Here is a 25,520-nt window from a genome sequence, read left to right as displayed (position 1 = left end):
CTGCTTTTTGGTCAAGATCAGCTTAAGGCTTTGGGTTCTGTGATTCTGGTAACAACTTTTAAGAGCTGTACATGCCCACCACACCCCACCCCCACTGCTCCGGGGACAGAACCAAGGCAGCTGCAGAGCAGACACTTCGGAGCTAGCAGAGAGTATGGAATTGGAAGACCAGGCATCTTCTTCCAACATGACCTCTATGTACGCTCAGGAATCCCTGAGTATTGATGGTTGATGAATTCAGTCGCCTGATCCCCTCTCTGATGATCATATAATGACTCTTCTTGGCTTTTATAACCTTCTGAAATATTCAAAACACTTATTTCCCACATCCTTGCTCCTGTGGTGCGTGAACAGCCCTGCCATAGACATTGCCAATCCCTCCCTGCCCTCTGCTTCTCTGAAGGCCCCGAAGCCCAAGGTTAATCTCCAGGAGAGGCTTGTTAAACCCCAATGCTGAATTCCCACCAGGAATTACACTCCAGGCAGGCCGTTTTCACTAGGAAAGCAACCAAGTGGTTGCTTGAAGCCTACTGGTACCTTTGTAAAACTGTCTGGCTAACTGCCACCTTCAGGCCTCAGAACCCCCACATATAAACTGGGCGTGCGCACCTTCATAGACTGGTGCGCACTATCTCCTCTCCAGTTCCAGCTAGCAGTCCTGTGAGGATACACTGCTGGCCAAGCCCTGGCCTTGCTGACCAATATTCATCTCTCCTTCTCTGATCGTATAGAGCTGAGTACCCACCAAGAGCTTGTCTCTGACACTGAGGATGAGGTGGCTGAGGAGTATCTCCCAGCAGGCCTGCTGGACAGTGATGACCAAGGAACCTATGGAGGGGCCACACAAGCTTCAGGGTTTTCCCTGGAGCACCCGCAGAAAATGACCTTCCAGCTGAATGAGATCAGGCAGGAGACCAACAGGTGAGCAGAGCCAGGGAAGTGACCTGGCCAGCAAGAGAGCTGGCCTAGTTGCCAAGTACTTCACCAGGGTCTCAGGAAAATTTTGACTGGAGGAGTGGGGGCGGGGGACGCTACGAGACTACTTCTGTCTTTACTGTTAGGAATGAGAGCTGTGAGTGCCTTTCCACGGGCCACACAGAAGCCAACCACATTAAAAGCAGCAGCATTTCCAGTTTCTGTGTTTTCCATCAAGAGAGGGCCTGTGGAAAGTAACGGGGTAACCAACACACGCAGTTGATTTGGAGGGTGGGTGAGAGGGAATCGATGTTGAAGGGGTGTGGTGTTGAAATTATGTCCATAAGAAGATATAACCCAAAGTTACAGCAAAGTAGTTGGTTGGTGTTTGTTCTAAATGATACCTTGCTGTTCCTGACCAATGGTTATGCTAATATTGCTTTAAATTTTATTGATAAAATAGTTAATAATATCTTGGAAGAAAGTTGGGTGCAGCCCTAAGAATCTCCTAAGCTTATTTATATGGGACCACGCGCAGAGCTTACTCCTGGATCTGCACTCAAGGATCATTCCTGGTGGGCTTGTGGTACCATATGGGGTGCCGGGGATCAAACCCTGTTCAGTTGCGTGCAAGGCAGACCTAGCTGCTGTACTCTCTCTCTGGCCTGGATCTCTTAAATTTAATCTTAAGCAGATCTCATCCTTTTAAAAAAACCCTTACATTGTAATTAATTGGTAATGGTGGTAAAGTTTTAAAATGTGGGACTAGTGAGATAGCTCAAGTGGTGGTGCCCAGGGTCAGAGTGATGGCTCAGAGGACTGGAACACACTCTGTGTTCAATCCCCAACACTACATGGGCCTACAAGCAACAACCAGGTGTGGCCCAAAATGTACCCTGCATACCAAAAAAATTGGGAGAGTGCGTCCAGAGCATGTGCAGGGTCCTGAGTTCCAACTCAGATGGCCAGGTGCTGCCAGGAGTAGCTCTGGCCTACTTTGGAGCCCACCTTGCGCAATAACCACAGTGAAACTCGGTAGTATACTTAGTATTCCTTTTTCTGTTTTTTTGGCTTACGGGACATAGCCAGAGGCTATGAAGGCTTATCCTTGGCTCTTCACTCAGGGATCAGAATCTGGCAGGGCTTGGGGGATTGAACAGATGTACAAGGCAAGTGCCTTACCTGCTTGTACTGTCTAGCCTGCTTTTTCATTTCTGCTAAGGTTTATAATAACTAAAATCCTGTTACTTGTGGGTTCAAAGATTATTCTTCACCACTGTTGCTACTCATTATCACTTTCAGTCACACTAGAATTAGTGCCAGCCAGCATATGCTTCCTACAGTGTGTCCGTCCTTGGGGTCCTTAGCTGTTGCTGAGGAGAACCAGAGGATGGCACTTCCTGCCCAGGGTGACGTTGAAGCTAGTCAGCCAGTCCTTTCCTCCCTCCTCATCTGCAGGCAAGATGTCAGAGGCAGCTTATCCTTGAGGCCCAATTAAGCCTTGTCTTGTCCTAGGAAGGACCATGCACAAGAGTGGGAGTCAGAAACTGCCCTAGTAGGAGTCCATCCTGTATGGGTGAATTTACTTTGAATGCCTTAGTATAATCTCAGCTAAAAAGCGGTGTAAGAAACAGGTACTTCCTAAAATTCAGTAAGGCATAGTGAATGCATAAAGTATCTTTTTCTTCACCCCTCTTCTCCCTTCACTATTCCACCAGGAGCAGGGCTCCTCTAGCTCCTGGGCTTAGTCCCCTATGAGGAATGAGCCTGATCATTAGTTGAATGATTCAGAGACATGCTAAAACGTCCAGATCATCCTACTGGTTGGGTTCTACTGGTCATCATCAGGTTATCTTTGTTGCGGGGGTGGGTCACACCCAGTGGTGCTCAGGGATCACTCCTGGCAGTGCTTGGGGGACCATGTGGCGGTTTAACAGGGATCGGCCACGTGCAGTCTGTATGATCTGATCTCCTGATCTCTCCAGCCCAGCTTATCTTTTGAGATAGTTTGAGACAAACCACTTATGCCCTGAGCACTGGACTTCCTTTCCAAGAAAACACAAAAGGTGTGATGTGCATGCTGGAACCTGCTCACATTTACTTCCCCACTGCACTGACCTTGGACTATGCCACCGTTTTTTTTTTTTTCAATCTTGAATGTTCAACAGATGTCTGAATGAACGGTATAAGGCTCTTCTCTGGATAATGACTTTTCCTTTTAACCAGACTTTTGAAAGCCCTAATGGAAAAAGAGAACGAGTACCAGAATCTTAAACAGCAAACTGTCCAATGGAAAACTCAAGAGCATCAGCTTCACTACCAAAACAGCACTAGCAGTGAGTTATTTTCCACTTACTCTGAATTACCTCAACACTAAACCCCATTTCCTCATGAATCCTAAGGCATTGTAAGAACAAGGAAATTAAGCACATGAAGTGGTAGGCATCAGATTCCAAATTAAAGCTATTCTATAACTAAAAATTATTTCTGTCCCTGAGAAATGAATCCAACAACTATGGACTGTTGCATAATGTGTATTAGGACAGCTGAATGGACAGAGTTCATTCATGTCACACAGGAATATTTTATTTCATCCAATTTGTTTTTGTTTTTGAAAAGCTACACATTAAAACAAAAACATCTCTAATCATTATTGTTATTACAGAGAATCCAGCATCCTCTCCTAGGTCCAATGGGCAGAGAGCAGAAAAAGAACTTGTAGAGTGGTTACATATGCAAAAACTGGATGCAAATACAATTGAAAAGGTAAATTCACAACCCCCAAAATTCATTTGTATACAACTCTTCCAACACAACTGCTAAAGTACTTGATTTTTGTTTCAGGTTGTGGAAGAGGGTTTTACACTTTTTGATCTCCTAAATAATACCACTAAAGATGATTTAAGATACATCAGACTACGGTAAGGATAGCCTAAAACACTTGTGTAACAGAAAAATGACTTAAGTGAATTGTGCTTTAAGCACAATGGAAACAAAGTAATATACCATTTCTCCCATTACTAAAATTCATTACCTTTCCTATGACTTTGAAAGCAAAACTCTATTCCAAACTCAAGTTTTCATGTCAAAGGTAGAAAAAACGAAAGAGGGAAGGAAGCTAAGGCATAGTCAGAGAAAAATGGGATTGTGAGACAAGAACCATCCCTTATCTGGTTGGAAGGAGTGGAGAAAAGGCATGTTATGCCATGCTACACCACAACCTTCCTTCTAATGAAATTTGTGGTCTCACGTCATCCTTAGCTAACTGCCGTATACAGATCACCCAACATAGCCCTCAAGGTACAAATGTCACCTCTCTACAGGGAGACAATTTTTTTTTACTGTGCTTGGGACTGCAAACCTAAGAATTACATATACGTAACTTTAGCCAGATGAGCTCCTCATAGGATTTTGTGTTTATTTTGCAGTGGTACCTCCCTCTGCAGGCTGTGGACTGCAATTTCCCACTACAGAAGAGATGTTCAAGGATCTTCAGAAGTGCAAAATGCAGCTTAATTATCAACTTCAGTAGTGCTTCAAGCACTCTTCTTACGGATGGTTTTACTGCATTAACATGTCTTAGGACTATGCCTTATATATTTTGAATGTATAAGCTATTTGCCTATTTGAAATGAGTTTGAAGGAGTGTTATTTTAAAATGTAGTTGTCTTTTTTACCCTTAATTATAATAAATTGTTCTATTAAAGAAATACACTTCATTGCTCATGCCACTACAAGCGGTGGGCATACAAGGAATATACATACATTGGGTTACAATCATTATAAGCAAATCATAAGTAGAACCCTCTAAAAAGACCACTGAGGAACTTTCAAACTATTACCTATTTTTTAGATCTAAGTGGAAAAATGAGAACACAAATAACCCTCTGAAAGTGTAAACATCTTAACTAATAGACTTATACTTGATCCACTGATTTGCACCACGAACTTCAAAAGGTGGCTCGCTGCTATAGATGTGATAGCCCAGCTCTTCCAGAGGAGGTTCTGGATCAGCAGTGGCAAACTGGGCAGCATCCTCAATTTCTTTCCTCACTTCAACATCAATTTCCTAAAAAGAAGATTACAGTTCAAGAGATTTTTGAAACAGCAGCAGTTCAGGTACATAACAGTACTAAGTGGCTAAATTCAAATATTTTTTTTTCCTTAAATGATGCCATGACATACACAGGAATATTTGGGAATACCAGGCTTCAACGTTAAAAAAACCTTTGCGGGGCTGGAGCAATAGCACAGCGGGTAGGGCGCTTGCCTTGCACGCAGCCGACCCAGGCTGACCCAGGTTCAAATCCCAGCATCCCATATGGTCCCCTGAGCACCGCCAGGAGTAATTCCTGTGTAGAGCCAGGAGTGACTCCTGTGCATCTCTGGGTGTGACCCAAAAAGCAAAAAAAAAAAACTTTGCAAGGAAATATCTATGAATTAAAAGTCCAGTGTTTATTTTTAAGATGAAAGAATTATGCTAGCATACTTGGTAGTTTCCCATTTACTAAGGAAGCTTACCTAGGACTAGCAAAAAAAATTTTGTAGAGAAAAACTGCTTGAAAAGGTGAGCCCACCTTTAAAGCCAGACTTTGAAAGCATTCAGGACTGTACCTTTAACTCTTCAACACTGGCAAGATTGTTGTTCACCATTCTGTCCTTGAGAAGCATGATAGGATCACTCTTGCTTCTTACTTCCTGGATTTCTTCTCGTGTCCGATAACTAAAAGGAGAATGGGGTTAGTTACGAATAGGTGAGGCTAGTTTGTTCAGTATAATACAGGGCCAGGTGTTAAAACGGTATTCTGACAACAGGGACTAGATACAAAGGCATGAAAATGGTGGAGCCTTTTTACACAGTTAGGTAGTGGAGAGTTTCTGTGTGGTGAACAAAAACTTGAGTAACAGATTCTCTAATTCTGTAATATTTTTTCCCTGACTAAAAAATTACAAGGGTGGCGTGCGCTGGAGGGGGAGATGCGATGTTGTGTCCTGTCGTTCTGTTGTCCGCGGGCACTCGGGGCAGCTCGGCAGCTCTCTCTCTCTCACGCACGCACCGCTCTCATCCGGTGTTCCCGTGTTCCTGAGCCACTGTGTAAGGACGGGATCGGGATGGCTCCTCCTTGTGCTCTACTTCAGTGTGTGCCACTGTGACCTCTTCAGTCTGTCTCTCTGTCTCTGTCTCTGTAGTCTCTCCTCTGCTCTCTTCCGACCTCTCTCTGTCTCTGTGTCCTCTCATGTGTCTTCTTCTCTGTCTCTTCTGTCTTTTTCTTTTGTCTCCCTCTGTCTTCTTCTTCTGTCTCTCCCAGTGGCCCCCCCAGTCTTAGTTTATATAGCAAATTACATAGGGTGGTGACACAAAGGTGGATTTAACATTAAATCAGCAAAGAAGGGTAAGACCATTTCTGGAGGAGATTAACAAAATCTCATCTAAAGATTTTGATGAGATTACTAGGAGATCCTCTCAAGGGTGGAGTCCAAACAAGGGCGTGTCAGGGTGTGTCTCTTTTTTCCTTCCTCAGCTAGTAGTTTGCTTAAATAGTTTCAGTAAATTTACTTCTAATATTTCTAGCAATGTCATTCTCTATGAGCACAGTAAGAGATACAAACTTAAAGTTTGGTTCTTCCTGAGGACATCTCACTATATATTCCAGACCACAGTCCTCAGGCCAGGTTAGTCTTCCTAACCCCAGCAGGGTCCTAGTCTGGTCGTTACTTTTGGATCATGACAGCATTTGTCTATGACCATTCTCTCAACTTATAGTTGAGTATTGTGGCACTTTGGCCTGGCCCATTTCAATGCCAGGGTAGCTCACAGCTTGCCCTGGGTCCATTCCGTCCCTCGTTGGGACCCTGCTTTGGGGGTACTAGGAACTAAGGGCAACTGATTTGAGAAAGCAGATGCCCGGGAGTAAATATTATTGGAGTCAATCAGTTCCCAAGTTACAAAGCATATTATTAACTGTCTTCCTGTGTCCATACAGAAAGGACATTGCTCTAAGGTAAAGTAAGTTCCCTGTGGCAAGGCTAAAAGGACAAACCCCATGTTATACTACACCTGACATCATCTGAAAGCCACTAAAAGGAAAGGCGCTACCATTTAAAATAATTTGGGAGACATACCCATCAGTGCTCAGGAAACCATATGTGATAGTGGGGATCGAACCTCGGTTGGCTTTGTGCAAGGCAAGTGTTCTATCTCTATTTTAATAACAATGATATAACAGATTTATTTTTATTCACTAGCATTTTTCCTTAGAACTCCAATCTACACATAAAGGCTTGTCGCCTTATATACCAGAACTACTTAAAAGTACAAGTAAAACTCCGAAGACCCTCTGTGTTCTTGTTCCAGACAGCCAGCTGAACATTTTTCTATTCTGGCTCTTTACCTATGTTATGAGGGTATATCAAATAATGTCCATAAATATTTTACATAAAATGTAGTTTTATTTAGCAACTTCTCTGCATTTTTAAGTGTAACTGCTGATACTAATGTTGCATGCTCTATGATGTAGAGATTTTCAGAGTGCTTGCTAGAGTAGGAAGCACTGCTCTGAGACTAAGACTACTTGACGCCAACTTCACTAATTGAAAAAAAACAAACCAAACATTGAGATGCTTTTTTTTCAAGTGGGTTGTTGCACATTCAAAGCCCACTCTGGATACTTCACTGGTTTCTCACAACCATACCTGACTCCAGGATCACTCATGCTGTGTCCATGGTAACGGTAAGTCTGTAGCTCCATAAGTATGGGCCCCTAAAACAATTCAAAGGAGAGGCTAGGTTAAACTAGGGCTGCTTAAAACTTTCTCACTGCAGAAATTTTTACACGACCCCAGGTTCATAGGTATGTAAATCAAACACTGTTAACAAATCATAGATATTTATTTCGAAACAATTTTTTTGGTTATGGGTCGCAAACTACAGTTTAAGAAGATAGGGGTTAGAAAACATGTAGAGCTCACGATAATAATTCATAAAGTGCAAACACCCTATTAGGAATGGAGATAATGTAATATTCACATACATCTATAGGCCAGCTGAGTTAAGAATTCATTGGTTGGTATTTCTGAATTTTAATACCCACTTATTGCTTCTTTCATCCCTTCCATCCCTTGAGGGCTGCTTACTCCCAACGGTGCTCGGGGGATCATGCAGTGCTTGGGTATTGAACCCGGGGCTTGATTATATACTCCAGCCCTTTAAGCTATCTCCTTGGCTGCCTTTCAGTTCATTTTTTTCTCCCATTTTGAAGATTTTTACTTGGCTTTAATAATTCTCACCATACTTTTTAAAAAATTTTATCACCATGAGATTCAGTTACAAGGTTGTTGATGACTGGGTTTCGGTCATACAATGTTCCAATACCCATAAGAAATGTACGTTACTTATATACACCAGTGTACATTTCCCACCACTCTCCACACCTGCCCCTCCCCCACCAGCTTGCCTCTATGGCAGGCACTTTTCTTCTTTTTCTCTTTTTCCTTCTAGCATTATAATTTGCAATATAGGTTCTGAGAGTTTATCATGTATATCCCTTTACCTAATTTCAGCACGCAGTTCTTGATCCCTTTACCTACTTTCAGCACTCAGTTCTTTTCCAGAGCGAGCATTTTCAGCTATCATGGTCTTACTGGTCCCTTCTCTATCATAACGGCCCTCTCACTGCCTATCTGTGACAGGCTTTCATCCGTGGACCAGTGTTGGACCAGAGGACTTTCATTTTTAAGAAGGAATTGTCTATTTCGTCAGCATTGCCTTTGATATGTACTCTGATAAGTAATCCCTTAAAAACAGCTTAGATCTCATTTTTTTAAAAAACCCTATTAGCACGAAATGGCAGCCAGAGAAGGTATAGCTTTTATCCTTAGGGTCAAAGGATTAGCCTTTCCCACAGTCAATAGAACACTAGTAATAACTAAAAGGCAAACCTCGGGGTGTTGAATGTGCACAGTCTCGAGAACTAAAGCTACAGGCTGGGAGATAAATGTTCACCTTACACTCATTTCATGCAGTGTTGTCCTAGGAGCTGGCAACCTCTCCTACTGCATACAAATGTGCAGGTCAGCAGGCACAGAGGGCCCGCGGTACTTAACCCCGTGGTTCTGCCTAGAGGTCGGTACTCCTGTCATACTAGCTCTCTCCCAGAAGATTACTTAGAATGCTGAGTCCAAGTGCCTGGGTTCTAAACCTGGCTCTGACCTGTTCTTAACTGCTCTGTGCTCATTGCCTCATTATTACTATATTACTACAAAAATAGACCTTGAGAACTGGATTGATAGCACAGTGGGTAGGGCGTTTGCCTTGCATGCAGCAGACCCGGGTTCTATTCCTTCGTCCCTCTCGGAGAGCCTAGCAAGCTACTGAGAGTATCCTGCCCGCATGGTAGAGCCTGGCAAACTACCCATGGCGTATTTGATATGCCAAAAACAATAATAACAAGTCTCGCAATGGAGACATTACTGGTGCCTGTTTGAGCAAATAGATGAACAATGGCATGACAGTGCTATAGTGCAGTGCTACTACAAAAATAGTAATACTGACAAATCTGCAGACTGAAAATGACAATGCATAGAAAGGACTTAGCACTTAACTATTATTTAAAATTAATTAAAAATTACCTGATACAACAATCCCCTCACAACTCACCTCACTTCTGCATTCTGCTGTTATTCAGTGGCCACTTGTTTGGAAGCTGAGGGATTCTAGACCCTCCCCTAATGCCCAGATCAGGATTTGATCTGGTGGGAACAGTCAGCACATGCCATAAACCTGTTTGCACATAGTGTTGGCCCTTCCCTTATTTTTGAGGAACTAGATAGGAGAGAGATGATGCCCACTGGCACCAACACGCTATCTCAGGCATGCTCATATTGCTGCTTCTAAGATTTGGCTTACTCTAGTTCCCCTCTCCACTGCCAGAACTGAAGGGTCAAGATTATTAGGATAAAATACTCACATTCTATGTTTAACTTATAGATGACCAAAGGGGGAAAAACCCATACTGATACTGAATGCCTACTTTAACAGCAGAAGTGGGGGTGCCCAATCTGTTCATTCAAGGGGCCTATAATTGATGGGGATGGGATCTGAAAGCACACAACCAAAGCTGAAGGTAAAAGAGACATACCTGTCACAATAAAGACAGGCAAAATCCTAATGAAGAACAAAAAGATTTATCCTAAATGGGGGCAATATAGTAACTTTCTCAAGAGGTGAACTACTGAAACCCCACACAGTTTATAAAGGGACCCAAATAGTTGGAGGGATACACGACTTCTACTTTCATCATTTTTCATCGACCTCAATCGCAGTTACCTACTGAATAACTAAGAAAGGTATTTCTTTCAACTTACAAGAGATAAATGTCATCAGATGTTGAGTCTTACCTTTCCAGATCTACAATGAGCAGCTGCAAACTTTGTCGCCTCCCGGACACATAAGACATCCATTCCATCTACCTATTAATATACAGGAAAAGAGCACAGCTTAACTCATACCGCCAAAACCATCTTAATTTTATCTGACCTGCACTCATACGCTAAGAAAATAGAGCTCTTCAATCTGAGAGCCGAGCACAAATAAGTAAGAAAGCAAGGCACGAGGGTCTAGTGCCGACTCTGACAGGTGTCCTCACCCTCAGTCCTGGGATGAAGTCGCCTCTCTTGTAGTAATCGGTGCTGGCCGCTGCTCTCTCGACAGATGTTCCCATACCATAGCGGTTATTTTCACAGATGAAAATACAAGGCAATTTCCACAAGGCTGCCATATTGTAAGCTTCAAAAATCTGACCCTGGAAATAGGTACAAGACATTCGCGTGACTTTATTTTACTCTTTAGATTCCTACATGGTCCATAATATTTGCTATTCTATGTGGCAGAGAACGATTTCATAAGGAATCAAAAGGTTTGTCCTCTATAACCAACCTTTTGATGGTGAGGTAAAGTAGTTGGCGCTAAGGGTGCTAGGAAGCACTGCACTTTGTTTTTTTAATTTTTTTAATTTTAATTTTAAATTTTTTAATTAAAAAATTAATGGATCACCATGAGATACAGTTACAGACTTACAAACTTTCATGATTACATTTCAGTCATACAATGACAGAGTAAGCATTGCACTCTTGCGACTATGGGAAAATGACAAACCAGGAGTACTGCTGGGGGTGGAGGGTGGAGCCAAGGCATGTGACTACTTAGTTTTATGCTTATTTTTTAACTTAGTTTTATTTGTGATTTATTATAAATTATAACTTATAATTATAAATTATATTGGACTGACTACAGTGCTATCCACAGTCTGGTAAACACTTGGACCATAATGGGAAAAAGCACAAGTAACAGGGCTCAGGCAGTAACAGAAAAATTGGGCAACACCATAGTATCTAGAAAATAAGTTTGCATATTATACTACTGGTTTAGGAATTGACCTGCCATGGGTCGAAAGGTAAAAAGGTCCTACACAGGGGCTGGAGAGATAGCACAGCGGGTAGGGCGTTTGCCTTGCACGCGGCCGACCCGGGTTCAAATCCCAGCATCCCATATGGTCCCCTGAACATGGCCAGGGGCAATTCCTGAGTGCAGAGCCAGGAGTAACCCCTGTGCATCCAGGTGTGACCCAAAAAGCCAAAAAAAAAAAAGGTCCTACACAATAGAGTTAGAAGAAACTGAGGTATAGAGCCCCTACAAAACACTTGCAAAACTTGACAAGAGGCAGATTTCCAATCTGGCTATAAAATGAAATTTTAGGGGCCAGATAGTATGGCAGGTAAGGTCCTTGGCTCTGCACGCAACTGACCCAAATTCGATCCCCCAACACCACACATGGTCCCCCAGGCACAGCCAGGAGTGATCCCTGAGCACAAAGCCAGGAGTAAGCCCTAAGCACAGCTAAGTGTGCCCCCAAAAAACCCAATAAACAAATTTTAGCTTACATATGAATGCCTGTCAACTTTACTAGGCAATAAACTACTTCTGTGAGTGTTTATATAGTTTTAAACTTTTTTAAGAACCGCGATTTACAAAGTTGACAGTTGAGTTTTAGACATAGAATGCTATAGCACCAATCCCACACCAGTGTCAAATTCCCTCCAACAGTGCTCCCAAGTTCTGTAACACCCCACCACCCTGCTACCTTGGCGGGCATATCAATATATTACTTCTTTACAAACTAAATTAGAATTATTGGTTACTTTAGAAATACTACTACAACCAATAGTGGAAAAGAATTCCACTCACCTGATTAGCAGCACCATCGCCATATAAAGTCAAACAGATCTCATCTTTTCCATTATACTTACAGGCCAGTGCAATCCCAGCTCCCAAGGGCACCTAATATTAAGGACAATTGAAAAATGAATCACTGAAATCCATGAAGGAAGAAACAAATGCTTTGAATTTTAACTGCTGACCAGAATCTGAGAGAGCAGTTGCTATTCTCTATATCCCAACCCTATCCCTGCTTATCACATCCCCAATATTTTAAACAAATCAGTCAACAATTATGACATTCTATTTCAACCCATTAGGCAATAACATTTGTGCAATAAGAGACTCAACTATTAATCCTAAAGAGGCAGAAGTGAAAGTTACATTAAAAAGTAGATTCTTAATATATTAGAAAAACAAACAACTCAGATAATCAGATGAAATGTTATACTACTGGTTTTGTATTATCCATGGATTGATGGGAACAAAACTATAGGAGTTAGTTTCAAGAATGCCCGAGAACATGACTGGATAAAGAAAATGTGGTATATATACACAGTGGAATACTACGCAGCTGTAAGATGAAATCATGAAATGTGCCGCTACATAAGTGGAACTGAAGAATAATCACGGTGAGTGAAGTTAGTAGGAGAGAGAGAATACTGAATGATCTCTCTCATGTGTGGGCTATGAGGAAACACAGTAAGGGGGTAACAGTGGTCAAAGGCAACAAAACCTGAGGTCTGTAGAATTGAGCTTACTACGGGCAGTGAGTGCGAGAAGACTCAGACAATGGGATGCTATATGCATGAAATCCTACCATTGAAAATCATGGGGCTTCACACTTTTAAAAAATTAAAATTGCTTTATAAAGGAAGCTGGCTTCAGCTTCTGGGTCCCTGAGAGCCTGATCACATTCTCCACTAGCAGCAAGAGTGTCTGAAGCAGGGTACATGGATATATAGATGTGTGTGTCCATGCACCTAGTCAGTATACTAAAGTATCAACTTATGGGGCTGGAGCAATAACACAGCGGGTAGGGCGTTTGCCTTGCACACGGCCGACCCGGGTTCGATTCCCAGCATCCCATAGGGTCCCCCGAGCACCACCAGGAGTAATTCCTGAGTGCATGAGCCAGGAGTAACCCCTGTGCATCACTGGGTGTGACCCAACCCCCCCAAAAAAATAATAAAAAATAAATAATCAACTTAGAAGGTGTAGTACAGTACCACTCCTAGACACTCTTGCTGAATTACTAAAAATAAATATTTAAAGAGAGAATAAGTTAAATCATGTGAATCCACTAAGTCAAATGCAAGGATATGAAAAAAGATCATTCAAAAGCAACCAAGTCCCCAACTAAATCCTTTATCGGGAACTTCAATGGGTGTCAGCTACTTGAAAGACACAGGCCGGAGCCAAATCTAGGAAAGTACTCAATCCTCCTCCCCTACCTGGGCTCCAACGATGCCATTGCCCCCGTAGAAGTTCTTAGCGTACATGTGCATGGAGCCCCCTTTTCCTTTAGCACAGCCTCCTCTTCGACCTACAAGAGGCAGAAAACACCGATGGCTCAAAAAACAAGCACAGAAACAAAACAATGCCCCAACTCTTGACTACAGGCTCAAAATAAGACTGAGACACCAACTGCACAAGCACGTCCCCTCTGTACACACATGTCCTCCTGGTCTCCCCACCCATTGCTAACAAGTCGGACAACTGGCCTGGCCCTGACTTTTCCTATCCTACATGTCCTGGCAGCATTCCTTCAGATGTTAACGTGTTACATAGTGCTTCTGCAGGCCAACTCTACACACTGTCCAATTTCGCTTATGCTAGCCCACTAAATAAACAGTTCAAGTGTCAATGGGGACAAAGGCAAAAAGAAAGAATTATGATTCCTAGAGTTAAACTGTTTCCAATGAAATGACTCAATTTACATTCCCAGACTGCTAGATTTTTGTTGGCATGCTTAAGTGATAAATAGTAGTTTGGTCTTAGAGCTAACTTTATTGTCTTGTTCTGGCTTTTGGGCCAATGCTCAGGGCTTATTCCTGGCCCTGCACTCAGAGATCACTCCTGGTGGCCTTGGACAACCAGGTGTCGAACTCTGGTCATCCGTGTGCAAGGCAAGTGCTCTACTTGTTGTATTATTGATCTGGCCCTAAAACTAACCTTTTATTTTTGCTTTTTTGATCACACCCAGCGATGCTCAGGGGTTATTCCTGGCTCTACACTCAGGAAACACTCCTCATGGTGCTTGGGGGACCATATGGGATGCCGGAAATTGAACCCAGGTCATCTGCATGCAAGGCAAACACCCTACTAGCTATCCTATTGCTCTGGGCCCTAAACTAACCTTTTAAAAACTTTTACCTGAGGGGAAAGATTACACCCAAATCATTCAATTACTCAAAAGCACAAGAGTACCAAATAGAAAGAGTGGTTTGGGGTGGGGGTTGTTTTACTGAAAAAGCTTTTACCTAACTCATAACATCATCTTAAAAAAAGAGATTTGAAAACTCAGCTCACTAATTCCCCGTTTATAAAGAAACAGCAAACCTGTAAGCTCGGCAAGAATCTCCCTGACAGTAAGACCACGAGTTAAGGTAAAGCCGTGAGCCCGATAGGCCGTGATAAGATGGTCTGTAGGGTTTATGCCAGCCTCCAAGCCCACACAACAAGCTTCCTGCAAGAGAGGAAGAAGCAGCAATGAGTCAATCCAATACACATTTCTGGATAAAAGGTTTTGCAGAATATTATAAAATATTTAGCCTACTGGAAGTTTGTAGGATAACATTGGCTTGTCCTTTCTCCCTGGACGCAAGGAACTTGGGTTTGTTGGACTGCACCCATTCACAGTGCTCCCGAAGCACTCCCATTCCTCTGTGTTTATCTTTAACCTCTTCTCTGTGCTCTCTTCCCCAACCAGTTAATCACCATTTTCCCCTAAGCAGTACTGTGACTTGTAATATCAAATTCCTCAGGAACCTCTGGATTTGTATTTATAAGTGAAATATTGCTTTCACCTTCCCTTATGTCCTTTTGCATAGTTTACTTCAGAGCAATGTCCTTTTTGTATAAACACAAGAAGACAGTTAATGCTATGCTTTTGTAACTTGGGACTTAATAAGACTCCGAATAATATTCACTCTGGGACATCTGTTTTCACATACAAAAGCAGGGTCCCAAGGAGGAACTGGATGGACCCAGGTCAAGCTGTGAGCTACCCTGGCACCGAAACGGGCCAAGCCAAGCGCCATAATACTTACGTATAAGTTAAGGGCACAATCATGGACAAATTCTGTCATGATCCACAGAGTAACAACTGGGTTAAGACCTGCTAGTGTTAGGAAAGACTAATCTGGTTTGAGCACTGTAGTCTGGAATCTATAGTGAGATGTCCCCAGGAGAGCCACCCTACAAGCTTAATGTATCTCTTACTATGTCCATGCTGTAACACTGTAGCACTGTCATCCCATTGTTCATCAATATGCGGGCACCAGTAACATCTCCATTGTGAGACTTGTTCTTACTGTTTTTGGCATATCAAATACACCACGCGTAGCTTGCCAGGCTCCCCGAGAGGGACAGAGGAATTGAACCTGGGTCAGCCGTGTGCAAGGCAAATGCCCTACCCGCTGTGCTATTGCTCCAGTCCATACATACTGTGTCCATACAAAATGACTAATATTAAGAAGTAGAATTAAGATGAATGTTTAAATGGTTGTTGGACTAAGGAAAGGAGAAACACACTTCTAGACTGTATTTCACCCTTCAGTGGCAAAATACAGAAAGGGCTTTCATGAATTGATTGTGCTACCAGACCTGTGTGGTAGCGAAGGCATTGAGGGGCAGTGTGAGACCGGAGTGGGGAGCCAAGTGAGACTGGAACAGGTGCGTGGGGAGAACAGAATAACCAGCAACTGATCACCAACCAGCCTGGCGGCCCTGTTTCCTCCTTCATGCCTCTGTTGGCAGCGGCTGCAGGCCGGGGTGGGGGAAGCGGCTCGTGGCCACCGAATGCACGTGGCGGGGGAGAGAGACCGCTACCGCCCGACCCGCTCACTAATTTATATCGTGATTACACAGATGTCTTCATTAACAGCTGCAGAGAGTAGATTTATTTTTCAACAGAAACAGAGAGGAGGGAAAGGCCCAAGCCTGATGCTATACACTTGGCAATCCACAGGCAGGCTGTTCCCTAATGTCTATAAAATGATTCAGAGAAAAAGTCTTGAATCAGTTGTCAGCAATAAAATATTGTGGGAATTTTACATGAAACTTGAAAACTCTGGCTTCTCTTGAGGAAACAAAGACTAGGAAACTGGCCCCGAGTGGCCACGGGCCATCTTCACACTGACACCAGCTGTGCCGTCCCTCTGCCTGCACCCAATCCCCACTCACTTGTTCATGTAAGCATGTTGAATTTGAGACCCTTGGCCTAAACTCCCCAAACCGAAAACCTTTATCCCCAAAGCGTACCCTCAGTAGGTGATCACAAATCCATCAAGATGGAAAACAGTCAACTTCTAAGAACAAAATGTAGAAAATGAGCAAGGGGCTACAGGAATCGATTCTTTGACCTCAGCTTCCCAGCAAGTTTTGACATTCTCATTTTTATTCCAACGCCAGCCTTGGTTGAGACCTTCTGACACAGCAGGGACAAAGCTCAACACACAGAAACCATGCTTAAGTTCCTAAATAACCAGCTTATGACAGGTTCACCACTCACCTGCCCATCATATAAGTGACAGAAGCCACGAATAATCTTCTGCTTGTACAGCTGATCTGCCTTTAACTCCATTCTGCGCACAGTCTGCATCATCCTGTAGTACTTGAGCCCTTCCTCCCTGGTGAGCACTGTTGTTTCAGGAGGACCTTCCTCCAGACGGTGAAGATCGCATTTCTGAAAAGGATTCAACCAGTCAGGCATCTTACAGCCACTACACTGTCAACACTGCCAACTCATGCTGAGGTCTGAGTCCGCTGGAAATAACATTTCACTAAAAAAAATACTGGTGGGGCTGGAGCAATAGCTCAGTGGGTAGGGCATTTGCCTTGTGCGTGACCAAGCGGGGTTCAATACCCAGCATCCCATACGGTCCCCTGAGCACTGCCAGGGGTGATTCCTGAGTGCAGAGCCAGGAATGACCCCTGTGCACCGCCGGGTGTGACCCAAAAAGCAAAACAAAAAACAAAAAACAACTGGAGATGTGAACCAGAAAGCTGCTTGTTGCTTCAGACTCTTTAAATCATAAACCTCACTGACTAATAGGGTGGGATTTGGAGGAAGGAAAATCTAATATGATTGTCAGCGAAAACCCCTATAGTCAACTGAGTTACAGGTTAAAAGACAAAGATGCGAAGAACCTTTTTTTTTCTCTTTTTGGGTCATAGCCGGTGATGCACAGGGGTTACTCCTGGGTCTGCACTCAGGAATTACCCCCAGCGGTGCTCAGGGGACCATATGGGATGCTGGAAATCGAACCCAGGTCGGCTGCATGCAAGGCTAACACCTTACCCACTGTGCTATTTCTCTAGCCCTGCGAAAAATCTTCTTATTCCAGTTTCACTAAATCATATCATAAACTTTGGAATTAATCTCAATGTCTTTCTGTTCCCAGCACCGCCCACGCCCCCCAAAAAAAGCAGGAAGTGGCTAAATAAAGTAAATTCTAATTTTTTATAAACTTCTCTGAACCCCTGATCCTAGAACACTTGGAAGAAAATGGTGAAAAAACATGAGTATCAAAATGTTTATCAAAGAGCATCTGGAAAACCCAAGGTGGAAAATGAAACATGCCTTACCTTAATTTCAAACGTAGCATCATTTGCAAAATTACGGGATGCCACCAGCACTCTGCTTGCCTTGAAAGATCAAAACATACAAAGAGATCAATGCTTTTTGACAGATCTTCTTGAAAACTACATTCAAACTAAACAAAGGTTAATCTTAGCACTGGACTGTATCTTTGTGAGAAATGTGAGATTAACCTGCTTGCTAAATGTACCGCCATGTATACAAGCAGGAATGTGTATTCCCTATGTGTATACTGCAGGAAGTTTTTATCTGCCTATCACTTTACCTATGGGTATACTTATGATACAGCCAAATGGTAAATAAAAAAAATAAATACAGTGGCACTGCTGGAAGCGAAATAAAAAAAAAACAAACGAAAATTTAGTGGTCATAAAGCACAAGGGTTAGGTGCTTCCCTTGTATGTGATTGATCCTGATTCAGTGTCTGGGACCACGTATGGTATCCAGGTTTTAGATTCTGATTCAATCCCTTCAGACCACATTTGATCTCCTGAGCACTGCTAGGAGAAAGCCCTGAGTACCACTGGGTTATATCCCCCAAATGAAAGCAAGAAGAAAGTTTAAATACTAGAAATCAATACTTGAACAAGATGAAGAGATATCCCATTAAAAAAATCTAAGAGTAAATGAAGAAAACTGAGGAATGTGGTAAGAAGTAAAGCTGAGGTAGATGAGAGGTAGCCAAAAAAAAAAAAAGATTGTTTGGCAATCATGAAATAGACATGCCATTTCTGGCAATTTTACTTTATGGGGCCAAAAGTATTTCTTGCTTTGTGAGATTAATTTCCAGATACAGCTACAAAGACTGGTTTTTTGGAAACATTTAAAACTAGACACCAAACCAGCCAGGCAACAATAACTGAGAATAGGTGAATTTTTCTTTCCCCATGCTAAAGAGGAAACAAACAGTACAAAACAAACGTTAAAAAGGAGCAGGAAGCTAGGTCAAAGACTATGACAAAGAAAACTGCTTAGACCTGTATTGCAAACTATAATGTCCAGAAGGAAAGAGAGAGAAAGAAGAAAAGTACCTGCCATAGGCGGAGGTTGGGGGGGAGGCTGGGGGGGAGGGGATATGGCAGAAGGGAAACAGGAAAACTGGGGACATTGGTGGTGGGAAATGTACACTGGTAAGGGAGTATTGTAAGACTGAAACTCAACTATGAACACTTTGTAACTGTGAATGAAACCCAATCATGAACGACTTGTAACTTTGTAACTGTGTACCTCAGGGTGATTCAATGAAAACTGCTTAGCTACCTTCTCTCTTTTGTAATTTTTTTTTTGCTTTTTGGGTCACACCCGGCAATGCACAGGGGTTATTCCTGGCTCTGCACTCAGGAATTACCCCTGGCAGTGCTCAGGGGACCATATGGGATGTTGGGAATAGAACCCTGGTCAGCCGCCTGCAAGGCAAATGCCCTACCCACTGTGCTATCACTCCAGCCCTCTTTTGCTATTTTGATGCGCAAAAGAAGCTTAACTAATATAACAGGTGGAAGTAGCTGAGCTGCTGTTAAAGAAGCTAAAAGTTGTATCAGAAGTGTGACTACATCCCCATTTCTAGCTGGTGAGAAAAGCTGACTGTTTCTTTTCTCTGGGCAGTTCCACAAAGCTGCACTGTCAAGTGGACTTGCACTTGCTTTCTGTGAGACAACTGATAAATTCTTTCCAATTCAGAAAAATTAAAACTTAAAATCCCTACAATCTTGGCAACCATTCAAGTGAAGGAGGGAAAACATTTCAAGCACTCCAGATTCTACTAGTGTACATTAACAATCTTACTTACTACTGAAAATGTCAAAATGCTGGCAGTCAAGAGCTCACCAAAGGCATCATAATGAAAATACAAACAATTAAATGTTTTATATGAAATGCAACTTAAACCTCTGTGAAGGAAGAGCTGTGACAACTGAACTTCATTCAAAGATGCAGTCGCAGGCATTTAGTTCACACTCTGGGCAACACAAGCCACACTATGCAAACCAGCTTTCAGTGTAGACTCGCTGTCTCTGAGTGCCAACACCTAGTTTCTGAAGATGACAGCGGGTTGCCTGGAGTGTTAGGCACTGGACAATGTCACAAGGCTTCTCCTCAGGCCAGCTTCCCACAATCCCAAGATTAGGCACAGCAACATTTTCACCTAGGTTTTCCAGGTAAAAGCTATCTCGCCTGCCAAAGGTGATGTGGCTCAGTGGGGAAGCACCGACCTTGCATGGGTGAGACCCTGGGTTCAAGCCCCAGCACACACACACGAAAGAAAAAGTGGTTTTTTTCCCAAATTTTTTAAAAAAACACAGCTACTTTAATCTCCACAATGAGTTTCTTAAAAGAGGGGAAAATGAATGCTTTAAAGTTATTTGTATCAGTTTTGCTTAGACAAATAGTGGAACATTGTCTTTATTTTTAAGATACTCTTGCAAATCAACATAGAAAACTTTTCAGCTATTAAAAAGGGCCAGAAAGATAGTACAGAAGATAAGACACTTGCCTGATCTGTGGTCTACCTGGGTGTACACAGGGCTTTTTCCTGGCTCTGTGCTCAGGGATCACTCCTGGCGGTGCTGGGGGGGACCTGAGCACAGAGCCAGGAAAAAGCCCTGTGTACACCCAGATGCAGTTCAAAAGGCAAACAACATGAAGCCTGGGGCAGGAGGGAGCTGGAGAGAGTACAACACAGCGAGTAGGGCGCTTACTTTCCATGCAACTGGCCTGGGGTGCAAAGAATGAAGGGAGGGAAAGAGGAAAGGAGGGGGGAAAGAAAGGAGAGGAGAGGAGAGGAGAGGAGAGGAGAGGAGAGGAGAGGAGAGGAGAGGAGAGGAGAGGAGAGGTGAAGAGAGGAGAGGAGAGGAGAGGAGAGGTGAAGAGAGGAGAGGAGAGGAGAGGAGAGGAGAGGAGAGGAGAGGAGAGGAGAGGAGAGGAGAGGAGAGGAGAGGAGAGGAGAGGAGAGGGAGAGGAGGGGAGGGAGGAAAGAGAGGGAGGGAGGGAGAGAGGAAGGGGGAGAGAAAGAAGGAAGGAGAAAATGGGGGGAGTAAGGGAGCAAGGAAGGAAGGAAGGAAGGAAGGAAGGAAGGAAGGAAGGAGGGAAGGAAGGAAGGAAGGAGAAAGGGAGGGAGAGAGGGTGGGAGCAAGGGAGAAAGTGCTGGGCATAAGGCACTTGCCGTGTATGCTGCTGACCCTGATTCAGTCCCTGGCCCCACATATGATCCCTAAGTACTGCCAGGAGGGGTCCTTTATAGAGCCAAGAGTAAGCCCTGTGCACCAACAGGTGTGCTTCCCACAAAAATAGAATGAAATCTTACCTTTGGCAACATGGATGGAACTAGAGGTAATGCACTGAGTGAAATAAATCAGAAAAAGACAACAAACGGCTTCACTCATATGTGAAATAGAAAGAAACAATCAACAAAGCTCAAAAGTCATTCTGAGACTTGAACAAAACGGTGGCTACCAGAGAGAGGGAAGGGAGGGGAAGGGATGGGGAGTAGGGGGAGGGGAGAAGGGAGCAATTTCACAGTGCGTGCCGAATGGTGTTAGAACTTTAGTGGTGGCTGCGGTGTAGTTTAGACAGTGATGGAGGTGGGAAGCTATATAATCCTGAAACCTATGCAGTTCTTTTAACTAATGGTCAAGCAACAAAAAGCCTAACTAAACATGATCCAAATTCACTGGAAAGCAGTGGAACAGGAAATCTGTCCAGTGTCTGACGGTTTCAGTGTTTTCCTTCAAATAACATCTTTTTTAGCACTAAGACCGACATGATTTTAAACAAGAGAGCACGGAGGTCTAAAACACACCATCTTGAATGTTCTAAGCAGCCCGTATTAACAAAGCCAGAACCTGATGATACCTGAGCCCCTTAGACCCAAGAACGGGTGGGCCTGGGGCCCCGATGGCAACGCTGGTGCGCTCATCTGCTGGGGGCGGGAGGGCGGGAAACTAGTACGCAAGCTCTCAGCCCAGACACAGACCTAGAGTTCACACACAATTCTTCAAAAGATGATTCACTGTGCCTTCATAAAATTAATGCTACAGACACGGGGACGGTGCGGGGAGAGCAAAAGAGCCCAAAAGTGAATGACTTAAAAGAAAGAACCCTAAGAGGCAGGGAGAAAACTCAGGGGTCAGGCGCACAAGCCCCACATGTACAGGGACCGGGCTTCAATCCGGGCCTGAGCATTGCTTGCGATGCCTCCCACAGTCAATTGAAGAACAGTTGCACTAGCTCACTGTTTTTCATCCTCATCAAATAATTTTTGTTTGTGGGGGGGGGCACAATCAGTGGTGCTCAGGGATCAGCCCTGGGAGGGCTGGGGGATCATCTGGGGGTGCCCGGGATGGAAATCAGGTCAGCCACATGCAAGGTAACCCAGGTGAAAACCACATGTACCATCTCTCTGGCCCCATCATCAAAGAATTTTTAAGAGAAACATGTTATGTCAGGAATCTGTTTCCGCTGTCATAATCTTTCTTTCTCTAATTTTTTTACTATCTGAAGTTCTAACTCCACTCTATCTTTTTAATCCAGTTAGCAAAATCATTCCAATCCTGAACTCAGTTCATCTCTATTTGATTTGGGCTGCATTAAGATTTGGGGGGTGGGGGCCACGCCTAGCTGTGTTCAAGGCTTACTCCTGGCTCTGTGCCAGAGAACCATTCTAACTGGGGCTGGCCACATGCAAGTGCCTTAACCATATTATAATTTCGGATGAAAACCAAATTGTACTGAAATGAAGAAGAATTAATTTGTATTTCATGCCAGCATGCTGAAAGACCATACAGAAAGCACAACCAAGAGTACTATAAACTGTTGAGGGAGTGACAGGCTAATTTTAAAGATGATCTCTCTCCGTTAGGGACAGAGAAGAGGCAGGAAACTGAAACACACGTACACAACGCCTGTTTCCTGCAGGACCACCGCCGAGTCTAGTCATCTTTCTCTTAATGCCGTCCTTCAGCACAGAACTAAGGCCCCGTTCAATGCTGCAAACTTACCTCCGTTCAACTAAAAACTGAAAACGTGGAAATTAAATGAGAAAAGCACGTCAAAAATACCTAGCACATCTCAAGAGCTCAGTAAATATTGGCTATAGCATGTGTATCAGGAGCAATCCCTAATGGAGAAATGTGCTTCTCCTTCAGGTGGTCAAATGCCGAGGGCTGAGTCATCAGTTTGTGTCTGGTGGTGTTTTCCGTCATGAGCTTCCAGGATGGGGCCCCATCCTACCCCCCCGGATCTCTGCCCCAGACCAAGCGGAGGTACCACCAAGTCCCGCGGGACTGAGCGCCAGAACTGCCAGTCAGAACCTGGCCGCAGTCCCACCAAGTAATACGACCTCGCGGTGCCTAGCGGTCAAGGCCTGAAGCTTAGGGCGCATCTAAAAGCGGGTGCCACACATGGGATTAACCGAACCCCAACACTTGCAGGCGCCACTACTTTCTTGAACCCAACGTGTGTGTGTGTGTGTGTGTGTGTGTGTGCGCGCGCGCGCGCGCGCGCAATTTAAGGGTGCAATTGGACAGAGCTGAGCACATGGAAATAAAGAAGATTCACACCCAGGACCCCCCAAGTCCGCACCGGAGCTCGCGGAATCCTAACGGCGGAACCCCGCGAAGCCCTAGGAGGCCGGCCACTGCTGAAAGGAGGAAACACAGCAGCCTGGTATTTCCACTTAAAAACCACGTCGTGCCATGGTACACGGCGAGGCCGGCGGGCTGACTGCAGACGGGATGCTCCCGGTGGTCGGCCCGGCACACACGGCCTCGGGGCCAGAAGGCACCCAGTCCGAGCTCGGGGCCGGGGCGTTGCGTGGAACCCGACTTCCCGGCAGACTCCGCAGCACCCGCTCGCCTTCCCCAAGCCGGCGCCCACGGGCCGGGCAGCAGCTCCTCCCGAAGCGGGCACCCTCAGCTCCCCCCCCCAAGGCCGTGGAAACGCGGTTCCCGGGTCCGATCCCCCCCCACCTTTCGGGGCCGCCCGCCCTCGGGTGTCGCGCCCGCCCCACCCCGACCCCCGCGCACGCCTTACGGGCTTCGGGGAGGCGCCTGACAACACGCGGAAGACAGCGGCGAGCATCTTCCTCATACAGCGTGGAGCGCAGCGGCGGCACAGACGTGTCCCAACGACCCGGGCGGCGCTGCCGGGCTGTCCCCAAGTCTCCTTCAGGTGCCCGCGCTCAGGCCACGCCCTAGTCCAACGTCACATCACGCGCCGCGCACGGCGCCGGGCCAACCAACGCGGCTCCCCGGGCCGCTCCGGCCCACGGCGGGCGCGCGGAGACCGCCGGGCGCGGCCGCCCATTGGACGCGATCGCCGGTGGGGCGGGACTCGCGGGCCCGTCGGCGCCACGCGGCTGGCTCCGGGGCGGCCGGGACTCACGTGGCACGCCCGGGCCCCGCCCCCAGGGCCCCGCGGGAAAAGGGGCCGCTTTGGACCGAGCGTGCCGGAGCCGGGCGGGGTGGGGACGCTTGCGGGCCGGCCCTGCCGTCCGGGCCTTCCGGGGCTGCGGCTCTGCAGCGGGCGCGCAGATGCACGGAGGAGGAGGAGGAGGAGAAACGGCGCGGTCGGCGCCAGCGGACAAAACATCTGTCGCCTATAAATGGTTCTGCCGGGAACTGGTCTGGAAGAGATCATGTAACAGTTGTAAAGTGCTGCCCTGTGTACTCGAGTCCGAATCCGAAAGTTGATTTCCCAAGTAAATAAATGTTGAGAGATCGGTGAGAAAAAGCCTTCTGGCTCTAGTTCATGGTTCCCAAGCTTGCTGAGTGAGCCGCGGAGCACGGCCGAGGGGGAGACACGCTAGGCAGCCGCCGCCGAGGCGGCTCTGGACTGGACTCGGAGCAGTTCCTAGCTCCAAGGTGTGGTTGTGCGCTGCTCGTGGGATTGGACCTGACATAGTGGGCTCAGATCTGGACTCATATCTCTGGGGGCGGGGACCTGGGAGCCTCGCAAGGAGTGTCCACAGCATTAACCGGTGGTGCTTGGAGGACAGTGAGGTGCTGAGGATGGAATCCAGATTTGGGAACGTACAAGGCATGTGTATTATCTGCTTTTCCCAGGGGTCCAATATCTTAAACAGATAGCCATGTCTTACTGCCAAACAGGAAATAAACTCAGGAGACTGTGATCAGCGTGGTCTTGTTGAGAAAGATGGGGGGTGGATGGGGGCTGAAGTTGTGACTTTGGAAGAACAGTAAAGGAGTTAGGGGGGAAAAGACAGACAATTTGTGGGGCTAGCTTCGGTTTTATTGTAACCCTTCACAGTTTAGTCATTGCAAGAACTTAAAGTGACTTAAGTCACCTTGCTCATACTATACCACTCTTATGACTTGGCATGCTCAGCAGCATGCCGTCTTCACTGTAGAAACAGATGGAGCAGGCTTTTTATGGCTTGTTTCATTGAGAATGAACTGATTATCAAAGTTTTTACCCAGGGGTTGGAGAGGTGCTACAGCAGATGAGGCACTGGCCTCAATTTGATCCCTGGGATCTCATGTGGTCTCCTGAGCTCTGCCAGGAGTGACCCCTGAGCACAGAGTCCTGGGCATCGCCCAACTCCCCTCCACCATC

At 45.2% G+C, this 25,520-nt stretch overlaps 2 protein-coding genes across 2 annotated transcripts in view; one reads left to right on the top strand and one right to left on the bottom strand.

Moving 5' to 3' along the window:
• MAP3K15 (mitogen-activated protein kinase kinase kinase 15) overlaps positions 1 to 4,439 on the top strand; it is a 64,343-nt gene extending 59,904 nt beyond the window's left edge. Inside the window, exons 26-30 of the mRNA XM_055120139.1 lie at positions 732 to 921; positions 3,142 to 3,251; positions 3,464 to 3,681; positions 3,760 to 3,836; positions 4,344 to 4,439. Coding sequence (XP_054976114.1) covers positions 732 to 921; positions 3,142 to 3,251; positions 3,464 to 3,681; positions 3,760 to 3,836; positions 4,344 to 4,431 — 683 coding nt within the window. The 3' untranslated portion in view covers positions 4,432 to 4,439. The remainder of the gene's footprint in view (positions 1 to 731; positions 922 to 3,141; positions 3,252 to 3,463; positions 3,682 to 3,759; positions 3,837 to 4,343) is intronic.
• Positions 3,486 to 24,181, bottom strand: PDHA1 (pyruvate dehydrogenase E1 subunit alpha 1). Its single transcript, XM_004612226.2, has 11 exons — positions 23,979 to 24,181; positions 17,939 to 17,998; positions 16,863 to 17,036; positions 14,690 to 14,816; positions 13,582 to 13,673; positions 12,158 to 12,250; positions 10,560 to 10,715; positions 10,312 to 10,383; positions 7,609 to 7,676; positions 5,530 to 5,638; positions 3,486 to 4,984 (listed from the first exon to the last, which is right to left on the bottom strand). The coding sequence occupies exons 1-11, from the start codon at positions 24,033 to 24,035 to the stop codon at positions 4,820 to 4,822; spliced, it is 1,173 nt and encodes a 390-aa protein (XP_004612283.1). The 5' UTR covers positions 24,036 to 24,181; the 3' UTR covers positions 3,486 to 4,819.
• Positions 24,182 to 25,520: the final 1,339 nt, after the last annotated feature.

This window comes from Sorex araneus, chromosome X (assembly GCF_027595985.1).
Source record: "Sorex araneus isolate mSorAra2 chromosome X, mSorAra2.pri, whole genome shotgun sequence".
Classification (NCBI taxonomy): domain Eukaryota; kingdom Metazoa; phylum Chordata; class Mammalia; order Eulipotyphla; family Soricidae; genus Sorex; species Sorex araneus.
Note: the sequence above shows the minus strand (reverse complement) of the source record. Positions and strands in the feature narration are given on the sequence as shown.